The following is a 13,318-nucleotide window of genomic DNA, read 5'->3' as shown; positions in this document are numbered from 1 at the left end:
TGAAAAAGGAAAGCTTAAAGGAACTTTGTATGGAAATCAGTGGACGAAAGCCAAGTCTGGGCTAGACAATCAGTCAAGCTAACATAAACAATTATGTATCCAGTTGATGTTAGCACCCTTAATAAGACATGATGAAAAACGACAATCTACCAGGGTGATGTTGCTTCCAAAACACATAATCTGAGAATAAAGTTGAAAATATCAGCTACACATGAATAGTGGGATGTAGTATGAAATGCCTGACACATACTCAAGATTGTTGGGGTAATTAAAAACATACAAAAGTTTCAAAAATTGTCACTGATCATCAAAGCTCAATGAGTTGTGAAGAATGAATGCAATGAGGAACACATAAAGGACACTGAGTAGAAACAGGTACTCTGAATAAAGCAAAGACTTTACTTAATTACAATGTATTAGCATTGGCTCATTAAATGGAACAAGTATAGTAATGTAATTATGTATAAGGCCATTTAAAAGTAGTCATTTTGAGAGTAAAATAAGACACTGTGTTTGTACTTATGAAAGTCATGAGCTTTTCTTGGAGCTGGCACTGCTGTTCCATGGTTTTTCACTGGAGCTGCCACCCCCTCTAGGCTTACTGTGTGTGTTTGGAGATAGGCCCACCTCCCTAGGAGTCATCTCTTCCTGTATGTCAAGTATGCAAGCTAGGATTATTTCTGTTCTGCCTAAAGATATCTAGTGTTCCTTGATTGCCTTGATATGGCAATCTGTCAGCATTGTTCACTCATAAATTGTCATTTTACACTAGAGGATCTGTAGAATGTATACTATTAACAGTGAACCTTAAAGGAAACTGTGGAGTCAGGGTAAAGTGAAGTGTCATTGTAGATCAATTGACTGGAATTAATGTATAACTTTATTGAGGAATATTGATTGTGGGGGAGGTTATATGTATAGTATATAATACTATATCTTACCTTCCACTCAATTATGCTCTAAACATAAGACTACTCTGAACACTAAATTATATTAAAATTGTAAAAGTGGTCATTATTTCTTCTTGGGGGTATTTTGCTTAAAAAACATGGCTTTCATTATTTGTTATATGACCTCATGTATCTTTCCTGATATATTTTGCAGAATATATTTTTATTTTTTAGATAAAATCAAGCTTAAAAACAATAAAAAAAAAACAGAAATCAAATATTCAAGAAATAATAACACTTCTAGGTAATCTTTGGTGAAATCAAGAAAGAACTTTAAAAGTCAAGATTTTATTTAAATGTCATATTTTCATTAAGCTGAGTATATGAGCACAATCACATATATTTGCAATTACCTTGGTTGAAATTGACTAAACTTGGATACATGGATTTTGTATTAACATAATAAAAATTTTTGTATTAACAAAATAAAAAGTAAAAACATGAAGATATGTGGAATATATACACAAACTCACACAAGCATATTCATGACAAAAAAACAAGAACATAGTCATGGAAATTCTGTTCCTATTTCTGTAAGTGTTCATATTATCACAGATAACTTTTATAAAAACTTTCCTCCATTACCCTTCCATATTTTCCTTTCACTACACAAAAACTTAAGTGAATCATGGCTGTTTACCTGATTAAATCTTTATTTCTGAAAGATCTGGGCTATTCAGGTGGAGAACATGGCAAGATCCGTGAATTTTATGAGCATGGGAACATTGCATTAATTTTGCTGTTGAGTAGTGAGTTCATTGCTCAGAAGGAAATTGTGCAGAGGAAGTTCAAATACAAATTTTTTAATCTTACCGTTGTGTTTGGGGAAGGCAAATTTGTATCCAAAGTGCTTATTCCTGTTAGGGCAATACCTTGCCTTTTGTATGATATGGGCAGTATACTACATTCAATTTCCTCTTAGGTCACTGACTAATCACCCACGGGGTGATGTCATACAAGAGCTTAACGTTGGTTTCTTTTGCTGCCAGATTGGATATTTCAACAGTGACTGTAGCCAGTCAGGATAAGGGAATGGAAGTCTGTGCTACTGAGCCTAGATAGATCCTCTTTCCCTACCAAAATTATCCCTTTAATCATGATCCCCGTAGGAGATGGTGGAACGTACTGGGGTGAGAGACTGAGCAGAACTCATACTGTAGTTCATTCAGTCCATTTGATCATTAAAATTATCACTTGCGAAAGTCGCTGGTGACCATTCACATGAAAAATAAATATCTTTCCATCTTTTTTGTTTTTCTTCACAGAAATCTATCAACATTTCTCTATCTCAAAATTTTTTGTCAGAAACTTTTCAGTCACATTCCTTTCAAGACACTGATCATTATTACAGCCCAGGAATTGGCAAAAAATTGCACATCTCACCTTACTATGAAAGTAAACCACAAAAAGCCTTGCTCAAAGTTCTGCTCACTAGCAAGATTTCAGTTCATATTTTCTTTCCTAGATATTACAGAAAAAAAATTGTAATGTGATAGATGCCTTCTTGTAGTTGCTGGTGTATATGGTGCAGACCAACTGTAAACAAAATCTAGGCCTTTTTTTCCTCGGTCAATCCAGTATAGGGAACTTCTAGGGAAGCCATGGTATAGACCAAAGCATGAATGCAGTGTAATAAGGATGGGAACATTAGCAATTTTTGTTCCTTCTTCATTTAGTTTACTAATACTTACTCAGCAGGATCTGCAATGTACTTACTCCTAACTTACTCATCAGGATCTGAGATATTGCTTTGCATGGCAAATTTGTGGCTTTATGCACCATACAGTACGTGTCAGAATATGAAGAAAACTTGGCCCATGTAGTAAAATGTTAATCCTTAAGCATTCCATCTCTAAAGCTCAATAGCAGGCCAAGAACTGCTTTACAAAAGGAGAATAGTTACCTACAAAACCTAAAAACCTTTAAAAAATATTAACACCTTAAAAGAATATTCTACCATCAGAGAATTAGACGAGGCCCATTCAGGTCAAGAAGAGCAGTTTATTTTTCTCAGTGTACTAATATTTTTCTTATTCAAAAACACCTTCAAAAACACACCCAGAGTAATATTTAACCAAATATCTGAAAGCATATGGGCCAATCAAGTTAACTCTTCAATATCAGATATGTAATGAAACTTTTAAGCATATTCTGTTTGTACTCATTTAATTTTCCAAATTTCTGGAATGCAAAGCTTATAAGGAGGAAAATCTAAAATCATACTCATTAAGCATAATAGCATTTCAAAACATTTTCTAAGCTTTATTATGCTTTATTATGCTTTCTAGGAATTTTTTTCATATTTAAAGTAGAAACAAGTTATTTCCTTACCAGGAAATTTCGATGGCTCATGAAGACCCAAAATTTCACCTTCATTTATTTAATTGATCATATAAATATCTTGAATTTTATAAATTCCAAATGTGTTAAAGATAAATATAAGATATATCTATTCAGTATTTTACCATAAATGTTTTTTTACAATGAGGTGTACAATAATAAATCTAAATTATTGTAACATAAATGTTTCAGTGAGAGTTTTTTGTAGTATTTTGTTTATAAAGTAAGGTTATATACTTTCAAACAGCATATGTATTTAATTCTAATATATTATAATGTTAATAACTGTAGATACTTTCAGTGCACATTACTGAGCCTAATGAAATGTAATAAGGCAAACTTTTTAGTTGATTCTACAATATTCTTCAAAGAAACAGAGATTCATAAACTTTTTTTTTTGTCTTTTTGAGATAGGGACTCGCTATGAAGTTCAGGCTGGCCTTGAGGTCACTTTGTAGCCCAGACTGATTTTGAACTTACAACGATCATCCTGCCTCAGCCTCCCAAGTGCTATCACACCAGGCATACATATAATTATCTACTTATCTATCATCTTTTCTTATGTTCCCTTTATTAAGTGTTTTTATTTCCTTCTCTCCTCTTATACTATAAAGGCAATATAAAAATATATGTAAAAGAATTTATTATATATACTTTGAAATCAGTGTAGTCATCAAAATAACATTTTGACATAAAACAACAGCAATTTCTGATATAACAAATTAAAAAGAAAAGTTTAATTTTATATATCATCTAATATTTTAATAATCAATCATGGATAATTCTTATGTATTTATTTGGAAAGATATTCATCAAAGAGAAATTATTTGGCTTTTAAGAAATATATCTTGAGTGCTTTCAAACTTATATCGATCTTTCCCTGGTGCATTTTATAGTTTAGAAAGAACAGTTAACTATTCCACAAAATCTGGTGAGGATCCTGGTAAGCACACCGGTGAGGTGTGTGATTACCATGCAAGCTCGTCCATCCTAACCCGGTGAGCAAAAGAAGCTATCCCTATGTAGGAAATGGAAAAGTGAGACATGACAAATATTTAGAGAAGGGAAAATAGGAAAGAAAAGTGGGTATTAAAAGGTGAGAGAAACAAATGTAAACATCAGGAACGAAAGTGGGTAGAAGCTGTCTAAGAATTGAAGTAAGAAAGTGTAAAATGAAAGAATCAGTAAGGATAAAATGTGTAGAGAAGCACTGGAAAACCAGCAGAGATGCCTCCAGGGAAAAATGGGCAGCTTATCAAGGATAGATAAACAAAGACATGAACTGAAAGCAATTACAGCAACAAAAAAGTACACATAGTTTTCAAACTTAGTATTATCTTTTTAAAAAGAAGAGGCTTGGCTTAATGAAAACAAACAAAAAAGGAAAAGATTGTGTGCAGTGCAGCAGGGGCAATTTACAGACGACTGACCTTGCTTTGTAGGACTCTAAACACTGTGCCTTTTTGAAGATTTTTAAACTGGATAGTTATGTGACCATATTTGTTATGTAGAAAAGTCACCATCTTTAGTACAGGAAACTGTTTGGAGCTGAGCTACTATAGAGGTTAAGGCATCAGGAATTTGATGGAGAGGCCCAAGTAAAACATACGGAAGAAAAAGGATCAAGAGGATCCAAAGAGACAGACAGGTGCCGAACAGATTCCTAAGAAGGAAAGATTATGTGATTATTTACATGGACTTAAAAGCGAAGTAAGTGTATATTATGAAACAAGTACCTCATTTTGGTTATCATGTGAGAAGATTTCACCATAGCTAAGCCAAAAATGGAATGGAATACAGAAGAAAGTGATGAGCTCAGGATGTGATATGAGTAGTGAATTATCTGATATAAAATAACATAGGAGGGGTGGGATGCTTAAAGTTCCAGATTTATTTGAAATAAATACCTTTAGCAATTTTAAAATCAGCAAAGACATTGTTTTTTAGCTTCAAGTGTGTAAACTATGTCAGCGAATGTTATTCTGCTTGGTAAAAGAAAGTGTGGGCATTTGGTCAGCTTCACACTTTCTCTCATGTATCCTTTTCTCTGTGTGTATTTTCCCCACAGAAGTTGATAAGTATGTGAAATGAAAGATTTGTTTATTATTAGAATGTAATCATTTTTAAATGGTTTAGTCATTTTACAGTGTGAACATATATAAATGTTATATTGTATCCCATACTCATATGTATAATTATTAATTGATATTTTAAATCTTTAATTTTATAATAGTGTCAGGATTTCAAAAATATTACAGTTTTTCCACTTCAAATTTTCTGTGAATACATGATTTATTTCTTTTAAATAGCATTTGATGAAGTTTAATACTAAGATAATTTTTACGGAGCAGTTTCACCAAAAAAGTGAAATTCATAAAAAATTGTCATGTTTTTAAGACATGATTTATAAAGACAGAGAAAAGCTTATGTTTTGTGTCACCTGGAATTTAACATGTCCAGAAAATGAAACATTTTCCCCAAAGGCAAAATGTGTGCTCACTCATAGTCATACAGAAAACTATCCAAGAGTTCAAAATTCAATCACTGGTTGGTCTTTCTGAGTACAGAAACATAACTTATATAATGTTAATACAAACCTGATAAAACTGACTTTCAAAGTACAGAAGTCATCTTAAATTTATCATTACAATATGTTCAAAAATTTATTATATCATAACTTTGAGTTTAGTTATTTTATATGTAATTAAAATTCATTAATATTCTGCACACAAGATCTAGGTTAATGGGTTTCTTTCTTTTCAGTGCAATAGAGGTTTCAATCTTGGTAATATTCAAATTGTAATACCTTTGAAACACTGAGTTTTGAAAGAGATATATTTATTTTCATTTCATTTTACCAAGCTGAGTATGATATCTAAATGCAATTGTTTAAAAAGGTTTACTATAACCCAAACTGAAAGGTTTAGGTTTCCCCCAGTGAGAATGAAGATGTTCATTAAAATTATTGCAGTAATGTTATGTGGAGACAAATTTATTTGTGCCAAATTTACTTTTACTGTAATAATAGTGTATATATTTACAGAGCTCTTCTTTTCTACCTCTTTAAAGCTTCACACTGACCAAGACAAAGGAGATGGAAATTTAAAGTACATATTAACAGGAGATGGGGCCGGCAGTCTGTTCGTTATAGATGAAAAGACAGGAGACATTCATGCTGCAAAGAAATTAGACAGAGAAGAAAAATCCTTGTACATTCTTCGAGCCAAGGCTATAGACAGAAAGACCGGGCGGCAGGTGGAGCCAGAATCGGAATTTATCATTAAAATCCATGATATCAATGACAATGAGCCAAAATTCACAAAAGACGTGTACACTGCCAGTGTTCCTGAAATGTCTGGAGTTGGTAGGTACAAACTAATCTGTGTGGAATAACTTTTTCTGTTGATTGCTAAGGTAGTTGTAATGGATATGTAATTATGTTATGTGATCTTTCTCAAGATGAAAGCTGTAACTAACTCCATTTCAATTACTTTCAATTTATATATGTTAATGTTTCCTATTATCGTGTAAGCTATTTCACTTCCTGGGAACCAACACTCTCAACTCTACTCCCTTATCACCCAAGTGGTCAAGTAGAGTACACTGCTGCCTGAAAGGAAAGCGGTAACAGAGAGCGAGCAGTGCAGGGAAATATTGTTGATGTTACTTTGAATGATCACTAATTCTGGGGCTGGACATATTTCTCCTGGACTGTCTTATGTGATCATTAAAACAACCTTATCTTTTAGACATAAGTAATAGGTCTTTAAATGCTCGTTTTGAAAATTAGAAACACAGGATTTAAGAAGGTTTATTAAGTCCATTAAAATCCAATAATCTGGTAGTAATGAGGCAAAATTCAAATTTTGCTTTTGTATACATTATATTATAAATCACTGGTTATCAAGCAAACAAAACAATTATTTATGTTTCTATAGCTGCTGTAATTTTGCACGCCACTTGTAGTTGTCCAAAAATTTTATCTCTATGTGTTAATGAGAGAAGAGCTAACTCTTAAATTATCAAATGTTTCTGAAAAACAGTGATAAAACTTATCAAAAATGTGCAAGAATTTTCTCAAATTTAATACACTTTAAATTCTATTTTTGTTATTGCTATTAATAAATGTATCAATACAAAATATTTTCTATACTTGGAGGAAAAATTTACATGCCTTCCTTCAGAGTTTTCCTGAGTGTAAAACTCTTAACAGTTATACTAACAGAAGAACTAGGAGTTTGTAAAGAAGCTAGTTTATCTAACCTCAAATCTTACCTGTGGGAGGAAAGCACAGCCCTGTTGTGCTTTCAGATACTCTCTATAACTATGTGAATGAAACTCATAAAATTAGACTAGAATCCTGTGAACCTATAAAGCTCTGGGATAAACCATGAATGAGTGTGTTTTTACAATATTGTTTCCCTACCAGTTGACTCAGTACAGTTATCTGGATTTGTCTATATTTGTCCAGCAGTAGGCTAATTTGGGATCACAGCATGAACTCTTTGTGAATTTCTATTTGAGATGAAGCCCCATCTAAAATTATATTCTCCTTATCAATTTCCAACGTAAATGAATGTTGAAGTAATTTGGTCTTCTGGTAATATTCTGGCTCTCGTAAAATGTTACTTTTGTATGTATGTTACTTTGCCAGATACTTTGACATGTGGCAATATAAAACCTTTCCCCTGTTCTTCTTCAAAAAATATGACATTTAGAAAAGTGAAAGACACAATTAGGGAAAAATAATTTGAATTTGAGAAATTTTGATTGATTCACTCAAATTTGAAAACAATTTAACAATATTTGAAACATTATTTTATTTGTAAAAGTAGAACATATGCCTCTACCAAAGAGTACTCGTACTTAAATTCCAGTAACTTATATTTTCTCTTAAATTCTTTTGTGATGGTTCATGAAGTGTTATCTTGCACTGTACACATTTCTATCAGCTCTCTGTTTAATCAAATGTATTTTCTCATATTAAATATAAGTGTAATCCAACGTCTATTTATATTTATTATATGTAACAATATAAAAATTGAACTAAATACTTTTATATATTAGTTTTAAAGATCCTCAGTACTTCATAATAAAATAAATAATGTGAAGTTTATAAGCAAAAGGAAGTTTATAGATTAATGGTTCTTAAAGTGTTTTCTGCATTTCACTTACATAAGCTTTAAATTGTGGGCGGTACAACTTTAATTAGTGTAAGGCTTAAAAGTGAAAATTTGAGTCATTACCAATCTCATTGCTTCGAAGGGTAGAATGCCCACCAAAATGAGAAAAATACATAACAGGCATCTGTGTGGTTCTGACTGAAGCTGTTGTTATTAATAAAGATTTGAGAATATAGATGAAAATGGAACACAAATAAATCTTGACCCTAATGGAAGAGCACAGTTTCTATTTCTTATCAATCTGGCATCAGTTAACTGTTCCCTTTGGGACAATCCATAATATTTCTTTAATTTTTTTTTATTTTAAAGAGAAAAAAAATTAACAAAACAACACCAGTGAAGACAAAAACAAAACAACACAAAAACAATACATGACCTCAAAGAAAAAATGATTGGAATTAACAACGGTTACTACATGACATACTGTTATCTTCAACAAAGTTGCTAAAACCAAACTGCAAGGGAAATACTTCAAAGAATCAACATCTTAGATTTCATCTTATTGAAAAGTTTTTGCACATCAAAAGAAATCAGCAACGAAGTGAAAAGAAAACCTGTGAATTGGGAAAAATATTTTAGCCAACTGTCCATCAGACAAAGGACTCCTGTCTAGAACATATAAAGAATTTTAAAATAATCAAGCCCCCAAAATTCAAAAACACAATACAAAAATGGGCATCTGAATACACATTTCTCAGATGAAGAAATACAAATGGCAAATAAATACATGAAAAACCCCATAATATTTACATGCAATTTTATCTTTATGAATGTACAGATTAATATACACAATATGTGTATAGAAGACACTAGATGGGCATCACTGCCTCATTCAAAAATTGGGTACAAATGAATCAAAAGCATTTAACTGACTGTTTCAAAACTATATGTCAGCTTTCAACTAGCTTAGATTTTAAAAGAAAAAAGTAATAGATGCAGTTGTTTTGCCAATTACCATGCATATGTTCTTACACTATTGTTATGCAAAATATAATTTGAAAATCTACTTCATCAGATCATGAGAAACTCCCCTCAAATAATATTTTTCTCATTTATTGTATTAAATGAAATGCTTCTCTCAGTAAACACTTGTCCAAATGACAGTTCCAATGGGGAAAACTCTTAGGATTTTTATATGATTTTAAATACACTGGCACTCACATGCATACACAGAAACTTACACACCTACTTATGTAAAAAGTAGATGTACCTCAGTGCTAGAGTGCTTGCCTAGCATAAATGTTACCCTGGCTTCGATGGCCAGTACTGTCAAAAACCACAAACCAAAACAAAGAAAACCTAGGTGCTTAATAATTTCTGAAATTGTGTTCTCCCTCTTTGCAATATTCGTAACTTACTTGAAAGAAAATTAGCTGTTGGCTCATTGTTAATTATTGCATGTGTAATTCTCTGTGTTTTTATTTGTATAAATAAACCTTTTTACAGAGGAAAGCCAAAGGGTGATTTCTAGGCATTTCAAATATATATAAATTCCATGCTAATAGTTTAAACTCAGACATAACAAAAAATAGAGTTGGAAAGGAAATGATAAACATTAACTCTAATATTTTCACTGTATCAGTGATTTTCAGCTAAATCGACAGGTTGACAAACTATAATTAATTTGGAGAGGGAATGGAGTCTAATGAAATAAAGTGGATTTTTTATCCTCCAACGATCTCCTGCAACCGGCTCTTCCATTCATTTTTGTTTCTTGATTTACCGTCACTTATTTTTGTCTCATCAACTAGGGTCTTAGTTTCCCTCCACCCCTGATTTTTCTTTCAAAACTGTATATCTTACTCCACTTTAGCTCTCCAAACCAATACAGTTCTTTACTTGATTTCAAATGATTCCAAAAAAGCTCATGAAATCAGAAATGTACTAGCAACTCAAGCGTATGTAATCTGAATGAATACCAATATGTGTAACTGAGGAGAATGACTTGAATTTTGATTAAAATGTTTGTGGAATGTCCCTACAGTTTATATTTCTAATTATTGTGGTCATAATTACATTGACTAGATTTTCTATCACCATCCTATATTTGTATGCAGTCACCTTTAAAGAATTTCCTGTTGCACAAATTTGGTAGTTTGGGATACATATTTTCTCAGTGCTTTGATAGGTCACTTATTACATTTTACACCACTTATCCACTAACACTTCCTACACTGTAGATGATTTAATAACCAGGAACTCCTCTGTAGTTATTTGGGAAAACCAAATAAATTAGTCAATGAAGAGTTTACATCTTAGCTGGAGCCCTTTGTTAGAGATAAACTGCATGTAGAGTCAATAAAAAATCCAATCTCATCAATGACACAGTTGGGCTATTTGGTAAAACATTTAGAATAATTAGTTTTTCTTTACTCAGACTGATTAGGTCTAATGTCACTTTGTGATCAAGATCAACTTCTTTTCTACTTGAAAACCTACATCTTACAAGTACTATGAAGAAAAAGTAGTTGTGCAACTCAAGCTCTGAGAATTTTGCCTATCGGTAGAGAGCATTTTCTAAATGTTCCCTTTCATTGTGACTTTATGCTAGATACTCTGTCAGGTTTTGGAAGAAAAATATTGAATAGACTCAGACATGGACTCTACTCTAGGAGAGATTCCATGTTAAAGGAAAAAGCAGATATATCTAATTAAAGGTGTTTTTAATTCACATTCAATGATTCACAGTCCTCTTCTGCTTCCAATGCAGTGTCTCTAAACATCACCACTACTTCTGCTGGTGACCCCTAAAGCACAAACACTTCTTCAAGGGTGCTGTTTTCTCCTGGTCCTCAGCCATCATATCCTGTGGCAGCAGCAGGGAGTTAGCTCTGTTAGACCTCAATAGAAGGGCTATGTGAAGAATTACTTCTATTTTCAGTTTTCATAACTTTTAGCAACATATTCGAACATCAAGCAAAATTCATGCTTTTTATAGAAGACTCAAAAGGAAGGGCATAGAGTAGGACAAAATTTATCTTACAGTGTTATTTTTCTATTTCCTTCATGCATAAAGTGATCATGGTCTTTTTTGTTCAACGATCATATATAAAAAAATATAGAACAATCAAAACAAATATCACCACAACACATACTGAACATTATGAAAATTACAGAAGATTGTTTTTATCTGTACCTATGTGAAAGCTTAAAATGGTGCTTTTTCTCCTGATAACACAGTAACTGTCATAAAATTGCTGAATTAACAAGGTCTACTTTCATAATATTAAAGCTTAAAAGTTCAAGTCCAAAAACCTCCAAAAGTGAAAAGAATTCTCATCCTAACTAATTTTAGCTTATGATTAAACAAGAAGAGTAAATACCAAATAAAAAATATGTTAACTGCAGTTCCAAGCATTACTGTGGGAGGAATGGATTTATCACTTTGGCTTTGGTCAAGATAAAATATATGTGGATAATTTTTCAATGACAAAATCTTTCAGTTGAGATAAACTGTGTGAACATTTAGTGTTCCATTCACCCACAAGGATAAATAAATTCCATCACAATTAGGAAAGAGGCCTTCAGTGTAAGAGTTTAAATTCTCATCACATGTGAAATAATTTTTTAAAAATATAAAGACTAGCTAAATTCAATTGTTAAAATTCAAATGCATTGACAAGTAATAAGCTGCTAATATGAATGTGAATGTATGATATATTTATTAATTGGAAATTACAGAAGCATATAGACAAAAGTAGAAATACACTTATATTATACATGTTACAAATGGATAAAATATGTGTGTTGTTTCAGTAGGTAAAAAGATAAATAAGAAATTCACTCTGAACTTCAAGATCTATTGAATGACTAAAATCAAACTTTTGAAACATTTTGTATAATATATTGAAAAGTCTTGTATATTATTTTGAAAAGTTTTGTATAATATACTGAAAAGCTTTGTAAAATATATTGAAAATGTCCTACAACCTCAGAGCATGTAAGAGAATGCATGGTAGGATTCACTTAACAGTAATTTTAAAACTATACCATGAATTTTTATACAGATATACAACAAAAGAAAAAAGAAAAAAATGATGGGAAACATCCATCAATATGCTCCCTTATGTTTGCTTCCTAAAACTTTCTCTTTTACTGTATTTTATTTATTTATATAATTGTGCTACTTCGGATTTAATCCAGGGTTTTGTATATGCTAGGCAAGTGTTCTACCACTGAACTACAAACCCCCATCCCTCAATTACTAATACTTACTCCTTTAAAGAACTAACACCATTTAAAATACAGTTGATCCTGATAGTCAAAAGGGAATTTAATTTTATAACATAAAAGTAAGCAAATACTATAAATAACTAATATATAGTATGCAGTATGGCTTTTTCTTTTCTGGGACAAAATATTCAATACCCACAACTTAAAGAAGAGGTTTAATTGGTCTGAAAGTTTCTTAAATTCAGGTTTTTTGGGCTGGCTCCAAGACAGAAATATCATGGTGGAAGGGAATGACAGAGAACAACAGTTACTCACCTCCTGGCAGCCAGAAAGCAGACAGAGAAAAGAACAAATTCAGAGGAGACATAATCATCCAAAGGCATGACCCTGATGAAATACCTCTTCCAACCAGCTTCCCTCAACATCACATTTAGCTATGAATTCATAAATGGGTTAATCCACCAAGGGCCCTAGATTTCAATAAACTTTGAAAAGCCTCACCTCTGAAGATGGGAGACTGTGGGCAATATTTTAAATATAAATCACAACATTGTGCCCCTGGCCTCCAAAACACTCACATCTACATCATACTACCAAATGCACTTGATCTATTTCTAAACATTGCCAAACCTTAACAATACCAGTATTTCTGAAATGTCCAAATCCAGTCTT

General features: G+C 32.1%; 1 protein-coding gene across 1 annotated transcript in view; it reads left to right on the top strand.

Moving 5' to 3' along the window:
• Cdh9 (cadherin 9, type 2 (T1-cadherin)) overlaps positions 1 to 13,318 on the top strand; it is a 138,821-nt gene that overhangs the window by 93,536 nt on the left and 31,967 nt on the right. The window contains exon 3 of the mRNA XM_005386143.2: positions 6,360 to 6,654. Coding sequence (XP_005386200.1) covers positions 6,360 to 6,654 — 295 coding nt within the window. The remainder of the gene's footprint in view (positions 1 to 6,359; positions 6,655 to 13,318) is intronic.

This window comes from Chinchilla lanigera, unplaced genomic scaffold, assembly GCF_000276665.1.
Source record: "Chinchilla lanigera isolate Chin_1 unplaced genomic scaffold, ChiLan1.0 scaffold00025, whole genome shotgun sequence".
NCBI lineage: Eukaryota > Metazoa > Chordata > Mammalia > Rodentia > Chinchillidae > Chinchilla > Chinchilla lanigera.
The sequence above is the reverse complement of the archived record's forward strand: the minus strand, read 5'-3'. Positions and strand labels throughout refer to the sequence as shown.